Source organism: Antrostomus carolinensis, unplaced genomic scaffold (assembly GCF_000700745.2).
Source record: "Antrostomus carolinensis isolate BGI_N321 unplaced genomic scaffold, ASM70074v2 scaffold16950, whole genome shotgun sequence".
Classification (NCBI taxonomy): domain Eukaryota; kingdom Metazoa; phylum Chordata; class Aves; order Caprimulgiformes; family Caprimulgidae; genus Antrostomus; species Antrostomus carolinensis.
In genome coordinates, this window is record NW_010287929.1 from 268 (window position 1) to 17,730 (window position 17,463).

Sequence of the window (17,463 nt, forward strand, 5' to 3'; positions counted from 1 at the left end):
CTCTTCAGCTTAAGCTGCTGGACCACTGATGTGCTTTCTTGTGTGCTGCTTTTATTACTGCTTACAAAACTCCAGATGTCCATGCAATTTTAAGCCTCGTCCATCGAGGAAAATAAACCACTCGAGAGGGCGTCAGCAAAAATATCCAATAGGTTTCTGTTTTTAAAATTGTTTGACTTGCTTGATTTCCATATAATTTATCTACAAGAGCCAATTTATGCAAGAGTATCCGGTTGCAGAACTGCCAAGGCTATGAGAGAACGCAACCAGCAGAGCCTCGGTGGACACGTCCTGTATGTAGGGTTATTCAGACATCCAGGAATGCTGCACAGGGCCAAGTACAGCCGATTCAGGAATGATTCGATAACATCCCTAGATGAAGGTACACAAAATACGTCTTTAAGTATCAAAGGTTCTTCTTCCTCTTCCCATTCTTCAACATCTAATTCACTGACGGAAGATGTCTCCCTGGGGCCACAGGACACCTGCACCACCCTGTGCACGCTGATCCCCCGGATGGCTAACATTAAACTAGCCAACCCATCAAATCTGCCGGGGCTGAAAAGCTTCTGTCTGGGAACAAAAGAGGTGCCAAGAACTAAACTCACAGAGTGCGTTACCATCCCGAGCAGCCCAACCTCACCTGAGATCAGCTGCCTCTCAGCATCTTATCCACAGCCCGACCTGGACAAGCTGGCCCTAACCCCAAAGCTGGTGGGCGACTGTGCGGTGTGGGGAGCTGAGGAGGCTGCTCCTGCGGGCAGGCAGGACGGGAGCCTCGCGCCCAGCGGTGAAACCACCGGGGAGCCAGGGACAACCTACGGTGTGCGGGTGAGTACTTCTCACAGGGTTTCCATTCTCTGACAAAACAAACTGTGCAGGTGGCTGCAGGGTGACCTCTGTGTTCCCGCTCCTGGAGCCAGTGCCCCAAACCGCTGACTTCTCCCGTGTATTTCCTGTCCCCTGAAGTACATAGGGCTGTGGTGTTGAACTGAGGGAGCTGAAAGGACCACAACCACTCCCAGAGGTAACACAACATCCGTTTCTAGAAGGCTATCTTTAGACTCTCTGAGGAGTGCAGCTGAGCTGCAGTTCAAACCAGCGTTACTCTGTCCTGAAGTGCATGTTGGAGGGAGAAGGAGGCCCACAAAAAGGGCTTCCCATCCCTCACAGAGCAGCTCCCAGGCACTAGGTGCATGCTGGTCCACCCCACTGATGTATTTGTCACAGAGGGTGTGGGAGAGCTGCTGGGACTGCTGGTGCTGACTGGAGCACCTCTCCTCCGTGTCTCCTGCCCTAGGAGGTGAGCAGGCAGGATGCAAAAACTGTCCTTCCCTTTAATACTATAGGGCTGTGTCTGATTTTCTTGGTAACCATGGTATAGATAAAACCCTGCCTATTTCTTCAGAAAACACCCTGAAATACCCTTTCTGACTATTTTTCATGTTGTGGATGGCTTGTTATGTGTCATCTTCTAATTAGCAGTCAGTGGCCAAGAGGAGACTATGCCTCCTGGGCTCGGTGCTTTTGCTCCCTCCATCCTTGCCACACTTGGGAGCTTTCTAATTTTTTTTTTACTCTCTAGACTTTATATTTCTGTGGCCAGACCGTGTTGTTTTCTAGACATTGCTTCCTTCTCTACCCTGCGCATTTCAGTGCTTACGCTTCATCTGTCAGAATCATCCTGGGCAAAATGCTTGGATGGAGGGAGCCAGTGCAGGCCATGGGGAAACGGCAGAGAAAGCGGTCTAAACTTGCTTCAGAAATACTCAGGTAATGGCTGGGCTGGCCAAGGGCTCCTGTAGCTCTGGCAGCCCTCGTGCCTGTCCATGACATGCAAGGGAGACCGCAGGAGCAAGTTGTTCAAGGGGTTATTAACCAGCATCTGTTCCTCCTGGTGGGCTGCAGGCAGGGTGCTGATGTGTCTGTGTGTGAGCTCTCAGTGTGGTGTACAGGAGGTATCAAAATGTGCCAGAAAGAGTAAAAAAGCCATAAGCCATGCAAAATGTATGTCTCCCATGTGATGTTTTGCAAGCAGGAAAGTCTAAAGAAAGGTGCAAGGCCAAGAAAAGTCAGTTAATTCCTTTCTAAATGCAGGAGGAGGGCAGACAAATCAGAGGGGAAAAGAGCAGCATGGGCAAATAGCCATGTTCACCTTTCCCCAGGCAGGAGTGAGATGCCTGCCTGGTGCTCAGCAGCGGTGACACAGCTGGTTTGATGGGAAGTTGTCTGAAAGGTGATGGTGTCCCAGAATGGCATCTGCCACTGGCAGCAGAGCTGCAGGAGGCCCCAGGACTTGGACTGAAGCAGGTGGAGGGAGGGGATGTGCTATTGCATCACACTCATATGTGTCCTTTTCTTCAAATTCTAGTACTAATGTAAGCAGTTGATGTTTTGACATCAACAAGCTGCTAAAACAAATCAATGAGCATGTAGGGTGTGACTTAAAGTGACAGTGCAAGGGCCACTGCAGCTCCAGGTGCTACACTTCCGGCCAGCCCAGCAGAAAGGCCCTTCTAATGGATGGGGGGGGGGCCCAGCAGAAAGGCCCTTCTAATGGTTGGTGGTGTGGGCCCCCCCCCCCGCCGTGCCGGTGCTTCCCTCGTGTGCTGTGGTTTGAGCAGCGCCCGATGCGGCAGAGCTTGTGACTAAGGCTTTGAGGTACCGGGTTTCTCTTGTGGCCCAAGGCTGAGAGCAGAGGCACCGAGGTGCCAACTGCCAGGGAGCACGTGAGCAAAAAGTGAGAAGGACTTGACGGGAAGGTCAGTGAAGCGGGGAAGGGCTCATCCCCTTCTGCTGCTTCCCTGGTTGTATTTCCAGTATGGCTTTCTGCCGGGTCTTTCTGGAAGTCACCCCATTTCACGGGGGATCTCTCTGAAGGGAGGTCACTGGCAGGAGCCTCCCAGTGCAGTGGGGAAATGTTGTTTCCCTGCATCTCTCCTGCATCATCCCACTATTCTTGCTCCTGCAGCTGTGGGCCTGCAGGAGCCAGCCCTAGGAGAGCTGCAAGAGCACTGCTGACATGTGCCAAAATGCTTCCTGGCCAAACTCTTGGTGTTGGTTTCAACCAGCCCCTTTAATAGCAAGCGGGTCTGTAAATATGCAGCCTGGAGGTTTCAGGGCCTCAGCATCAGAGCATGGGCAAGGAGCTCATTTCCCCAGGGACCACAAGGCTTCTCCTGGAGCTGGAGATGAAGCCTCAGCTGGGCTGGGAGGCAGCCAAGGGTGCAGGGCTGCAGTGCAGAGGGAGCTGGTGCTGTGGGATGGTCTTGCCTGGAGGCAAAGCGGGGCTGGGAGGCTGAGGAGCCAGGCAGCCCCAGGAGCTGCTCCCAATCTTTACCCCAGTCCTTACCCAATCCTCACCCCACTGACCTGGCCCTCACCCACCATCCCGTGATGTTGGAAGTCACCCGCTGTCCCCACGCAGCTTCTCACGCCTTGTTAGGGTATGGGATCGTTGGGATCTCCTCAGAGACTGTTTGAGGAGGAAAGTCAAGTCTGTGTTACAGGGCCTGCTGCTGCCAGAGATCTTTGGCTTTAAAAGCTTAATTGCAGTCTGAAGAGGATTTGGCACTTATGTGGAGAGGATCTGCAGTTATTTTAGAAAGGCAATAACATGGTGAAGTAATGAAATGCCTTAGGGCAGAAGCTGTCCCCGACAGACTGGAGTGAGGCAGAAATTGTCTTTCCGAGGTTGGTTTAAGAAGAGGCGATGCTGGGCTGATCGCACCTCCCTGGGGGGCAGCTGCAGCCATGCATGGCTGGGGGTGACGGGGCACCTGTGTCATGGCCATGTGTCACCTGGGCTCTGGTGAGGAAGCTGAGACCCGTAACAGCACCTGTTCCCCCAAAATGCTCTTGCAAATAACAAAGAGCCCAAATATTCATATTTTAATGGGAGTCCGGATGGCTCAGATTCCCACAGCGTTACCTTTCAAAACATACTTTGTGTGCAGGTTGCTGCAGGATTTACAGGATGGGTATTTACCTTGTCCTTGTTCATGTTCTATCCGTTATGTGCCTTCCCACTGTGCTGCCCATCTGGAGCTGAGGTTGTCTCTATACAGTGCCCATAGCGGCCAAGGCACTCGTGTCCTCCACTGGTGGTCATTAAGGCTGTGATGAGCCTCAGCAATATTTCAAGAGGCACTTGCCATCCTTCCTTTTGCTCACTGGGTTGTGCCAGGGATGTGGCAGCTCCTGAGCAGGAAGATGAGACCCAGCTCTTAGTACTGTCCCACACAAGTGGCCCCTCTGAGACCAGTGAGAACCAGCAGGATGGTGTTACTGGACCTAATGTGGAGTAAGGCTCTGTGGCTGAGCTTAAATCAATAATGCACGAGTCTGTGAGAAATTATGTTCAGATTAGTAAATAAATGTGCTATTTAACTAAAATACAGAAGGGAAATGCTATCCCCACATATTTTAAAGTGTAATAATATTGTAGTGAAATAATGTAGTACAGGTTATTTACAGCATCCTTTGTCATAAAGGGTGGATATATCGGAGTTTTACCAATATATAGGTTGATCCTCTGCTAGTAGTTTGGTCTGTGTATATATATATCAGTTGCTAGTCTCTAGAGTAAAAAGAGCTTGACTGCTGCTAATACAGAGGTTCAGAACAATGTGAAATACCTGAAAGAGTGGGCATGGTCACCTGTTCCCTGCACAGTCCTGCTTTTGTCCATGGAGGGTGCGACAGGTCAGCCTGGGGAACCTGCTCCCTGTCTCTGTGTGGGAGGGGGTTCAGGGCAGGCCTTTGCCGGTCCCCAGAAGCTATCAGCACCTCTCCTGGGCTCAGGGCAGGGAAATAATGGGGGTATTTCAGCTGCAGCCACTTCCTGGGTGCACAGCACCCTGACACAGCACTGGATTGCTGCTCTGGCCTTGGCACCCTGCATCTCTGTCATAAATAAATAACGTACAGGTGTGTGCACAGCCGGGGCTCTCGCAGGAAGGAGATGGGCTCCGGTGATTCATGGCTTCAGAGCTGCAGCTGTGAATCGTGAGCTGAGGGCTCACACAGAAATTTACACACACATAAATTTACAAACTTTTCCCTGTGTTTTTATCAAAATTTATTTAAAAATTGAAAACTCATGAATGAAAGGGTCAGACTTTCCCAGGAAAATTTCCGTTTAGCAAAAGCCATTCTTCATCACAAAACCCATGTTTTGCTGCCCCTTAGGGAAGAGGCTGTGCTGGGTGGGCAGAGGAGCGGGATGGACCAAGGGCCTTTCTGTCTGCCCACGCCAGTGCTGCTACTGGGAGGAAGATGAGAGCAGGGCAAGCACATGAGGAGAGTTAGGCTAGCACTGACAAACCACTAGTGGCTTTTTTTGTGTGCTTAATGGTCTGTAATGATAAAGGTGTTCAGTCTGTTTTCCAGCCTGTTCTGCCCGGGTTTTGTGCTCTCTCGCAGGTGCCCCGGGGTACCCATGCCCGTGCTGGTGTGCAGCTGCCCCCATGGGCTGCTTTCGCCTCTCTGCTCCCCTCGGAGGGGACAGGAGAGCAGGCTCTGCCCGCTTCGCTTTCCGCTCTGGAAGGAGTTGGTGTTTGCTGGAGGAAGCTGGTGTGGTTCAGACTGAGGAACGAGCCAGCTGAATCTCCTGCAGGGAGCAAACCTGGGCCAAAGCTCTTCCTTAGCAGCCTGACTGGTGGCTGCTAACGGCGTTCGTCACACTGACCCCAGCCCGGTAGAACGCTGCTGTGTGTTGTGGGATGAGGAGCCAAGCTGACCGGCTGGGGGGGGGGGGGGGGGGGGTGGTGCAACCTGTGAGCTGACAGGAACACAGTGCTGCTGCCAGGGAAGCTGTGCTGGTCTGTGCTTTTAAACACAGTGGCTTTTAAACCCCAAAACCACCACAGGCAGCAACTAAGGAAGGGCTGAGAAAACTTCTCCACCAAAACTACAGTGATCTGTAGTGTGTGCTTCTTCCTTGCGTGCCTGGCTGGCTCCCAGTGTTGGCCACGGACAGAGGCCAGTACCTCACCTTCCTGCCAGTGTGACAGCAAGAGGATCTCAAATCAGGAGCTGGGCAGCCCTTGCCTGCAAGGAAAGAGGGTGGTGGGAAGCTCAGAAATGGTTTTCCTCTCACTTCAAAAGCACCTTGTTAAAGCAGTGCTGGGAAAAGGAATGCTTCCATGGGAGTCAGCTCCCCACTGTGCTCTTGTGCACGCAGCACTGCTGCTTGTGGCAGGTTTCTGCCCAGGCTCCCGTGTCATGTTTTCAGGGAATTTGAACCTAGTCTCACATATGTTTGGACAGAGGCTGTTTAGTGGCAACATGTTACCTGGCTGCCTCTATGAGCAAATCCTGTCCCTTGGATTCTTTGTGAAGTCAGCCATGGGTCTGTAGGAGCTGCTCTTGGCATTACACATGAATTAATGCCTGTTAACTAATGGGTAACATTGCAAGGCTGCAGCTGTGTTGTTTAATTAGGAGCTCTGTGTGCTGCTCCCTGTATCATTCCTGCGGGTGAATCACTGTCTGTCATTCAAGCTGGAGCTGGAGCCACTGACTGCATTATGGCAGGGAATGAAATGAAATGTGGGTCTGGATTAGAGGGTGCCTGTAAAGCTTATTCACATGGGCCCTGCCTAGCGTCTTCACATCTCCTCCCACACAGCCCCTCATCCTGTTTGCAGTCACTCTCCGTCATCTCTTGTTAATAGATGTGAAAAGATGTGTGCATCTTCAGTAACCACCCTTCCCCCCGCCTCTCTGCCATCCTGGCAGTGTGGGGAAACAGCAACCAGCCCCAGATCACCCTCCAGGTCTGAACATGGAGCTTCCCCAGTGCTGATGCTCTCCCCAGCCCTTTGCAGGGAATTGCAGCCAGCTTTGCACACGTTGCCCTTAGAGGAGCCGTTCCCTTTCCAGCAAGGGCCAGGGAGTCTCCCCTCTCCCCACTCCCCTCAGGAGCTGCTGCTCGCCCTGGCAAGAGCTCTCCATCCCGCCGCTGACAGATCAGTGGGTTCAGCATCTGCTTTCATTGGTGGTGTCAAATCTTTAGTGCTCAGCTTGTTCCAGTATTGGCATTTTATTTTTCTGTAGGCAACTGAATTCTGCAGTTACATCTGTGCTCATTGCCCTGGGCTGGATACAGCAGCCTTGTGCCTGTGTCCAGTTTCCTCTGGCTTCCCCTTAGCAGCTCAGTGAAGCCAAGCTGTGCTCCTCTTCATGGGGCTTTGGAAGAGGAACCCCCTTCCTTGGACACCACCTTTGAACCCTCAGCTCTGCTATCACCATGTTACAAAAACACCTGGGTGATAGCTTGGGCTGGGGCAAGGGCTGTGCACTGCTGTGGCTTCCTCTCTCGGGGCACTGCGGGAGGGCACCCGCAGCTGCTGCCCTGACAATGCTTCAGCTTAACCCTCCCTGCAGCAGGAAAGCAGGACATGGCATTGACCCTGCATCCGCAGACGAGCCCACTAGGTTCTTGTGGGAGCTGCTGTTTGGGGTGTACTGGATGGGGAGCAGGGGAACAGCCTCGACTGGAGTCCAAGTGCAGGAGAAGTCTCTGAGACAGGCCTTGCCCTTGGCTCCTGCCTTCCCCTTGTTCTCTTAAGAGGTCGTGCTGCTTGTCGGACTCAGCTATGGAGGGGTTAATCTTTTTCCTTGTTTATTTATTATTTTTTCTTCCTCAGAGAATGTCTTTTGTTTTCTTGAATAGGCTTCTTGTATCCCATTGTGCTTTTATGTGCTCCTTGGGCTTCTCCCCAGCTCTGTGACCCCGACTTCTTCTGCCCCAGTCCCAATCCCACGACATCCCCCTGCCCATGGCTCTGCTGGTTCTCTGTACCCTCCTACTGCGATGTGAAGGCTCAGCTATTACTAACTGTGCTGGTTTAGATAACCAAAGGCAGCTAAAATAAATGAGAGATGCAGTGAGGTGCCATGTTAATGTACTTCCCTACTCAGGCTTTTAAATTAAAAAAAAAAAAAGGCCTTTTGTGAATCATTGATAAGTTCGGCTTCACTCAGGGTCACTTATGCAAAAACCTAATATTGATTTTTCATTTTTGCTTAGAGTAGCTTCCCACGCATCTGTTCAGGATGCAGTGGGGACTCACTTATCAGCATATGACTCATCTACTCCTTTAAATCTTTCTTTCCTCAAGGATGGAGGAGCAGCCAACCAGCTCACAGGATGCTTGACCTTATACTGTAGGATCAGAGGTCTCCACTGTGCTTACAAGCTGAGGCTCTAGACATATTTTCTACGTTTGCTTTGTTCCCGTTAAGCAGGAATATCTTTAACAAGTAAGATAGCTCTGAGAGTCCTTTACAAAGTCATTAAATGTTCATTAGGGAAGCAGCTGTCAGATTCTTATTGATGTCCTTCCAGGGCTCTGACCTAATTCTGGAGTTCTCCCAAGGGTTACATTGCTATCTGGAAAGAAACCAAAATGGGGATAATACAATTGTTGTGGAATCCCTGCTTGACTGCACACATTCTCTTTTTAACACACACATTCATTTCTGAAAGTCTCCAAAGCTGAAACAGATACCTAAATCCAACCCTCTCTGAATGGCCCAGCAGAAAAATCGGTTCACAGGCAAAGTGAGGCAGAGGAGGTAAATATGGCACCTTTCTCTGGACAGAGAGTACTTCCTCTGTCCATTCAGAACAAGAGGACAGAGCATGCATGTCCCTGCCTGGGATTTCCAGGCTGTCTGCTGTATCCCAGAGGCTTTGACTTTCTTCCGGAGAGGTCTGTGCAGGCAGGCTGTCGCTGCAGCCCACGGGCACGGTGTGAGCACTGCAGGATGCTCCTGAAATCCCTCTTCCTCTGGGACAATTCACTGTGGAAGAGGGGATGGAAACTGAGAGATCCAGACCTATGCCAGCCTTGTGAAATGGAGATGTTGGAGTGCTTCAACAGCAGAGAGATGAGTATCAACAGAAATGCTGAAAGAATTAGTAAGATGTGTTTTGGGAGAGGTAAGGTCAGTGGATAGACTAAGCCTAGTGCACTTCACTGAGATTAAAATGTTCCATAGGTTTGTACATAACATCAAAGGAGTCTGTGGGCTGACAGACCATCACGTTCTTGATGTTTCTGAAAATCAGTCTTATGCAAATCCCAGATGAGTGTAGAAAAGCCCCCAGCTCTGCCCCATACAACACAAGTGTGGGAGTCAGCCTCAATTTAAAGCAGGTCAGTTTATAGTGCGGGCTCTTAAGAGCTGTTGCTATGAGCTGGAATTGCAACTCTATCTCCTTCATCTTCTGCAGAGGTTATTTGTCATCAGATGTGCAGCAGCATGGAGCCAGTGGTTTTTCTCATGCCTAGTAATGCCTCCCGCTGCTCTGAAGGGACATTCAGCTCTTCTGCACAGGGAGCTCTGAGTGCACCAGTCCTCTGGGACTTCCAGAGCCCTTCTGCTCTCAGGGAATTTCCCTCCAATGTCCATGTATTCCTCCCAGCTCCGTGCCACAGGCTAATCAGTGAGAAAAAGCAGAACTGGAAAAAAAGGGATGATTGGATTTTGTGTCCCCAGAGTGCTTTACCTTTTTTTGTGCTATGTTGTTGAAGCTGCTGGTATCTTTATTGCTCTTCTCTACACTTTTCAGTAAAACAGGATCTATTTCGGAAGCAGCTTTAGGGTGGCTGATTTGATTTTCCATTTAGACTGTGGTGCTGCATATACTTAGTGGACTGAAATCCATTTGCTTCCTTCTGTGATCCTCCAAAGGCAAGACCTTTGCTAGATATTAACGTAGTCCTCCTTTGCCTCTGTCTCTCTGTTTTCCCTAGTACATGGGCTGTATTGAAGTGCTGCAGTCAATGAGGTCCCTGGACTTTGGCACACGAACGCAAGTCACCAGGTAGGTCATATCAAAATGAAATTCACCCCGAATTAAAAGCCCAAGAGCTAATTTCTGTATAAAGCCAAGGGTGCGTGCCAAGCTCTGAGACAATTTTGAATAGGAGTTTGCATGTTTTGTTTTGTTTTCTAAGCGATGATTTGAATTATTTGATCATTACAATAGGCTATTTGCATTGGAAAAGGAATTGTTTTAGCCACAGATCTAATTCATCTCCCAATTCTTGTTCTGGATGCAGAGAGCCTCCCCTTGCAGCCGCAGCATGGTACAGGCATCCCCAGCTAGTTGGGCCACGCACACGGGCTCAGCGCTGCCTGCACAGCTCACCCAGGACACAGGGTCAATCTCCTGGTGCTGCTGTGGCTGTGGGTGGCCAAGGTCGCGAGCCGGGATGCTCACAGGCCTCTCTGCCACGCTGCTTCATGCCTGATGCAGAAAGTGCTATTGGTCTCTCAATCTAGTAAGGTCATCTAATGAATTTTTATCAGACGAGTGACATCGCTTGGCCCCATCTGCACCAAGGCCAAGCTCAGCTGTAAGGAGAGTCACAAGGAAAACAGGTTGAAATACAGCCATTTCCAGCTGTACTCCAGGCCCAAGTTTCCAGGATGCAAATTAGAAAAATATTAATATTTCAGTCTCAGATACAAGTGAATGTGGTTTAAATGTGAAATATTTTGTGGTCTTTCAAAAAGTTTGCAACTTCTGTTGCAGATTGCTGCCCATCTCTGGGTGTAGATTATTAATACATGCACCTGTGAGGTTGTTGGAATGACCTGTCAGGAATAGAAAAGCTCAGTTCTATTTTTACCTGTGTTCTTGAAAGTCTGTCAGTGCAGGAGTGATTGAGTTTTCAAAATACACACCTTCTTTCCAGCTCAGAGCACTGCATGCTGCTGGGATGCACTCGTGGTCCAGCAGCCAGGGCTAGTGCTCTGCCAGCCAGCTGCAGCAGCCACCCGGCATCCTGGCACCTCCAAAGGCTTTTTGGAGGGATGAGTGGCTGCAGAGTATTTTGACCTGGCCTTAGACATATTCCCTCCTCCCCTCAGCTACTTTTTTTTCTGGCATGGTTTGTGCTGAGGATGCCAGGAGTGTGGTTGAGGCTTCCTGTGCCTACCCAACTCTTCCTTCCTGCTGGCAGATGATTTACAGATGCTCTTTTGCTTCCTCAAGTGTTCATATCAAAGAAATCTTGGAGAAAGGAAAGGAACATGAGGATATAAGTGTTACATTTCTACCTATTGCCTCCCAGACTTATCAGCTAAAAGGAAGAAACTGAAAAAAAATTGAGTCCTTAAATGCCTATAAACCACACTCGAAAGCTGCCTGATTTATGTTCAAAATCAGCAGTTGTTGACATTTACAATCAGCATAAGCATGCACTCACCCAGTTCCCACATGTATATATGAAGAAGTGCCTGAGATGCAAATACATTTCCCTCAGCCTAGTTGTTTACCGATCAAAAAAAGCCATGTAGTACACTTAGCCCAAAGCACTCGGCCCAGCGCATCCAGACTGAGCCGCTGTATTCTTCAACAGCCTTGGACAAAGAGTGAGGTTCTCTCTCATTTGCAAGACCCAGAGTGTATATGCTGCTACACTTAGAAAATGGAGATTTGAATGGTTTGTCTGGAAAATAATGAATATGAATTACTGTGTGAGGAGAGCTTGCCAACTTCAATTTGGCCCAAATAGTATGGTTTTGTTAACCAGAGCTATGTGAAAACTTAACAATGGAAATATTTCCATCACCTAAAAAAAAATGCCACTGCTGACCTTAACGGGCTCTTTTGTGCATGAGAAATTCAAAACTTAAATCTGTTTGCAAACCAGATGCTGGAGTGCTGAGCTCATTCATGCAAACTTTAAAGTTCGATCGATTACAAGCTGACTGGAGCGAAGATAACGTTGATTATTCCCCTATTGTTCTCCCAGGAGAGTAAGTTATAGACGGCATGCACAGTGCACCAACCAAGGACTTACTGGAAATGATCCTATTTTAATCATCTCCGTTATTTGTACTGAGGGTAAAAAATATTTTTGCTCCAATGGCATTTCACTGACCAAAGAGGCATCTTCTGTTTTAAAGTGATGTAGAAAGGGTCTCTAATTATACCTGCTCCCTGCCTTGCTTTATGTGTATTTGCATTCTTAGTCTCCTGATCTCTAAAATTAAAGATATTATTTACCTACCTCACATGAATGTTGGAAAGATTAACAAACTCGTGTTTGCCAAAGTGCTGTGAGGAGTAAAAAGAGATGAGTGTGGAGGATTTATTTTCCAGTTTCTTGCTGGACTTGCATTTTCAGTCACTGACCAGGCACAGGGTTGGGGAAGGCAGAAAGTGGCCTCTCCAGCGCTATGAATGACCATGGAGTGCCAAGATGCTGTATGGCCATCAGGCCAAATGGCTGCAGCATAGCAAGGGAAGGGCCAGGCCCTGAAGTGCTCTCAGCCCTTGGTGGCTGTGAAGGTTGACAGAGGAGATTTAGCTGCAGCAGTTTTTTCTTCCAGCTCTCTGCAATGCCCACCTATGACCCAACACATGCTTTTAGGACATCCCTCCCATTTTGCAGAAATTTGTGATCCCAAACACCATGTAGGTGACAAGAGTAACACCAAGGAATAACAATAAGGGTAACAGGTTCCTCTGCTTGAGAGTCTTTGGATTTTTTTGAGTGGTCACCCATAAACATGCTGTGTTTGCTGCTCTCAGCATGTGTTTGAGCTGTTGCCCTTGGGCTGTGGCAGGTCCTGCCTTTGCTGGGTCCTGACATGTGCTTCCCTTGTCCTGCCCTTCAGCTCTTTTCCTCTTACACAACTCCCACTTCTGTGAAATCAAACTTATTATTAGTAATTATATTTGGGCATTTATGGGAAAAGGGATTCTATATCTCAGATCGGGGCATTGACTTGCAAACTTGAAAATGGTGAGGCAGCAAAGGGCGTCTGCAACGTGCTGCTGGGGAGGGCTGGTGGAAGAAGGCTGACTTTGTTCGCAAGATTAATTTCAACTTTGTTGAGATGCACAATCCCTTTCTGTTTGATAGTGTAGGCAGAGCCTGAGATGCTTAAAACCAAATCTTCAACAGCATGCTTACTTGCTTACATCAGCCCATCTCTCTCCTTTTACTCTCATTTGGGGGAACAATAAACAAAGCGGCTCACTGTTGCTGCCAGCGTGGCACTCTCCTGCGTGCTCTTGCAGGAGCAAGGAGGAGCGTCTGCTGTGGGTTTTGATCCAGAGGTGCAGACCCAGAGAAACCTGTAGACTGTACAGCTGATCTAAAGACTTATGGGTGCTGAAAATGGGGCTGTCCTTGCCAATCCCTCGTGCCCCAGAGCTTGCCAAGCCATCAGCAAGTGGCCGCAGCCCAGGCGGATGGCTGGCTGTGACCCAGCGGGCAGACGGAGCAGTGCCCTGGGGGGCTGCACCAGGCTTTTTGGGGAGCAACCAAAAATTCCCTGTGCTTCCAGCTTCCAAAGCACTCAGTGGCATAGGAGGTATGCCACTGTCCTGGTTCAGTGTGTCCCAGCCCAGAACGTGGGGAGCTGCCTACAGCAACGTGCTCAGGAGCCTCAGTGTCCCATTTGAAGAGGAATGATCCTGCTTCCCCTTCCCCATCCCACCTCCTGGATCCCACAGAGGTTCCCCCAGGGAACTGTGCCAGTCTTAATCCTCACTGAGCTGGTGCCCAGCACCATAACCCCTGGAAAACTTCCCCTGCAATGGATGGGTGTCTGCTGGGGCCAGGACTGGGACCTCTGCATCTGTGGTAGGTCTGCTGCTGGTGACAACCCAGGGGACTAAAGTGCTTCAGAGTAATATTTTTCAGGACAGTGGAACAAGCTGACCCACATCTCTTCCATTCACTACAGAAAGTGAAAACTATGTCAATGAAACGATCGGTTTATGTAATCATGTGGGCACTGCAGGACCAACAAACAGTGATGCCACTTCAAATGTTGGAAGATGCTTGAAGAGTCAAGGAGCAAGATTTTCTTTGCCTTAAACTGTAAGAACAATTTAAATTCCTCACAGCTCTCCTGATTTCATTCTGTGGCTCCCAGGGTCGAGAAAAGCTGCTGCAGAGTACGCAAGTGAAGTTATCTCATTCAGGGTGATTTAAAAGAAAAAAAACCAGCCCAAAGTGTTTTGCTTTGGGATGAATGACAAGGAGGAGAGAAAGAAAAAGCAGAAACATGACTGGAATAACAAGGCCACATTTTCTGCTACTGCCTCAGATTTGGAAGGTATCAAACGAACAAGCAAATGCCAGAACCCATAAGGTTGCACATTCATCCAAGAACAAGGTGATTAACTACACCAGCTACACACAGGTATATGCCTGTACTATTTCAGTTTATCATGGACATATCCAGAGTTTTTTTTCCTGGCTGCCTCACAGAAATGACTGAAGGTTAGAAGTGTTCAGTTGTAGAAGCAAAGTGTTACCAAACTGCTGCTTTTCACATCTTTGAAATAATACTAGAGAAGGTTTGATACATCATCTGGAAAACGACCCAGAGATATGCAGCAAGAAATGTCTGAGAAAATTATTTCCCCTACCAAAGAGATGTAATAGAAACTATTCAATAGAAATGATTTGCTTACTTTTTGGTTCGCATTTGCTGGATGAGTGCTTCAGAGTGTAGTGAAGTGGGCAGTCACCCCACTGGCTTGTACAAGATTGGGGTCTGTTGCTGGCAACTTTGCCTACAACTCCTTATTCTACATGGGCTGCCTGAAGTGTGTGAGAACTCATTTGTCACCAAAATAATGACTTCCCTGTTTTTCCAATTTGTTCTGTATCTGGTTTTCTTTCTAGGTAGAGCTAGACTTGAAGGCTCCAGGTAGCCTTAATGTCTTGGCTCTGATTTTAATTTCCTTTAATATTGAATGAGAAGATGAGCTCTCATTTTCCAAGCTGATTATTGGAATCTGCAAGATCATCCTGCAGGATGCCTCTCCCCCTTTTTTTTTTTTTTTTTTTTTTTTTTTTTTTTTTTTTAGTTTTGGCCCTTCTACTGCTATCACCTCAATAAAACAGGAGCTAAACAAGAAGGATATCAGGAATTTGCTTCAAAAACATATTTTCAGCTGTGCAGGGGGAAGTGCTTTGCTTTAAAAGGCTAAAGAAAGGCAGTGTTTAAAAGGCTGTGTTTCTGACCTATCTTGTGTAGCCCATGATGAGGCTCCTATTTTTCCCTGCTGTTTTCACTCAGATTCATTAATTACATTTTTATTATTTTGCCATGGGTGAGGTCTTCATTCATTTGACAGTATCCAGCTTGAATTTCTCAGGATGTTCTCTGACAGGAATACATGATGTAGCATCACTGATCTTCAGTGCTTTAAGCATGTAGCCCATCAGCACAGCAACATCCATGGGGCACGGAGCAGGAGGCAGCAGTGACACTGCGGTGCACCAGCTCAGTACTGGCTTTATGTGTGGTCTGATCTGCTCCCTGGGCATGACACAGGGTCCTGGGGGAACCATGCTCCTCATCAGGGTGCTTCTCTTTGTGGGATATACTTGTCTGAAGCTTCTCGCTGTTGTGTGGTCCCCCAATATTTTTTAGCCTTTCTGAACCAAAACTTTCTCAGGAAATGAAGCTTAGTGGCATGTTCCTCCCACACACACGCCAGGATCTGAAAACAAACTTTCCTAACCAACTCGTTTCCTAATGAGCTCTTTGGATAATAATCCAATATCATAAACAAATAATTACACAAAATAACTCCCTTCCCCTTAAGAAAAAAACAAAATCCCAATCCTTGAAAGTCCAAGTCTGAATTCAGCCATGAGAGAAAGGCTGAGGCTACAGCCTCAAAATAAAATCACCCAATATGGGAACCAAAGCCTGAGAGGGTGACCGGGGGACAGTCAGCCCCACGGCAGAGGGCCAGAGCCACTGGGGAGGTCAGGGACTGCGATGCAGACCAGGATGTCCAGGCAAGGTTAAGGAAACTGGCTAAGCACATTACAGTAAGTCACCGTTTTCCCATTGACTTCAAAACAATAAGTATCAGTCAGGGAAAGCTGCAACTGCCAGCAAAACATTTTTTTTCCAGCTGCTGTGCTAACCCGGATCAGGGCAGTCGAGTGCTCCACCGTATGTCCAAACCAGTCATCTGCCAAAGCATAGAGCAGAATTTTCTTTGGTCAAGTGTGGAAAACAGGCGCAACTATGTGCCACTACGTTATATTAAATGTGTAATTTAGCTGTCTTTGATATAGATCAATAAACACAGTGAGTGCTTTATACCTTATCCTTCTGCTCCCCTAACTGAGAGGTGCCTGCAGAGAATAGTGGGTGGCTGGAAAGGACATCAAGTTTGGGATGTACCTGCCAGAGATGGTATGATATGAACTGAGACCTCAGATTTGAAAAAAGAATAGGAGAAGCTGATTACACCTCCTTTCCCCTCCCCACTTAAAAAACAAACAAACAAACAAAAAAAGAAACCCCAAACACCAGAAGGGCAATCAGGGCACCCAGCTGGACTCACTCACACAACCCTGCTGCTCTAAATAAGAAGGAGTAAGGAAGGGAGGATCCCCTCTCCCTGCCAAGCAAGAGACCTCTCAACTGTACTGAGAAAAAAGATTTGAAGGCATTAGGTTGTTTGAGTTTCTTGTGGTTAGCTGATTTATTATTTTTTTAAAATAAATTTTCCTTTGGTGAAACTGATGTGTTATATGAAGAAAAAGAATCAATCCCAACTAGGCTGCTGAATCATTATATTTTGTTAAATAGAGAGGCTTTTTTAACAGTGGGAGGAAAGAATAAAGAAAAACAACTGTGAAAGACCTTCCAGAAGATTTAAGTGTTTAGAAGTGGGATGATAACAACAAATCACAGGGTGCTGGCCCTGTTGCAGATGATGCATGTGAAATGAAAAAAAATGAAACGGTTTGTGCTGTGTTTTTCTATTTGCAGGGAAGCAATAAGTCGACTGTGTGAAGCTGTATCAGGTACAAATGGAGCTATAAAAAAGCGGAAGGTAAAAACTGTTTTAGCTGAATGATTAATTTTCTGTATCTGCTTTTATTAAACATGATTCCCTAACAGGCTTCAGTCCACGTTGGAGTTAGTGCACGTTAATCCATCTGAGCTCGGTATAACATGAAAGTGCTTGTAGCAGGGTGTTTAGCCTGCTTGCTTTGGGGCCAAGGCCACGTCCTACCTTATTTTCTTCAGGATTAATGCTTTGCCCAGAGTTCCTGCTCCTACCAGCCTTTGCAGTGCTCAGTGCTTTACAAGTTTTAGGTTTTGGCTGGTATAATGTTGGAGGTTTGTTTTGGTTTTTTTTATTGCAAAAGGGAGCTCATTCACTGAAGGATTACCTGATTGTTATTTATATATTAAAAAAAAAAAATTAAACACAACTAAAATGACAGTGTTTAATGGGCTGATCACTTACTTAACAACTGGGATGTAGTGAGGGGCAACATCAGTGGCTGCTGTTGGGTTGTCCCCAGTGGAAGTTGCTGATTCTCTTCTGTAACTGTGGGGCTCAGGAGGAATGAATACACTTCTGAAAAATGAATACATGAGAAAATTTCTTGATTTACTCAGAAACACTTGATCCCTAGGAAACAAAGCAGAGTTCAG

At 47.8% G+C, this 17,463-nt stretch overlaps 1 protein-coding gene across 2 annotated transcripts in view; it reads left to right on the forward strand.

Moving 5' to 3' along the window:
* The first annotated feature begins 252 nt into the window (after positions 1–252).
* Positions 253–17,463, forward strand: part of SHC4 (SHC adaptor protein 4) — a 30,758-nt gene continuing 13,547 nt past the window's right edge. The window contains exons 1-6 of one of the 2 annotated variants that reach the window (XM_010164976.2): positions 253–714; positions 924–934; positions 4,247–4,283; positions 6,109–6,156; positions 9,768–9,838; positions 16,789–16,852. In XM_010164976.2, coding sequence (XP_010163278.1) covers positions 253–714; positions 924–934; positions 4,247–4,283; positions 6,109–6,156; positions 9,768–9,838; positions 16,789–16,852 — 693 coding nt within the window. Of the gene's footprint in view, positions 832–923; positions 935–4,246; positions 4,284–6,108; positions 6,157–9,767; positions 9,839–16,788; positions 16,853–17,463 lie in introns of both variants that reach the window. The other variant, XM_010164969.2, reaches the window with a different exon arrangement.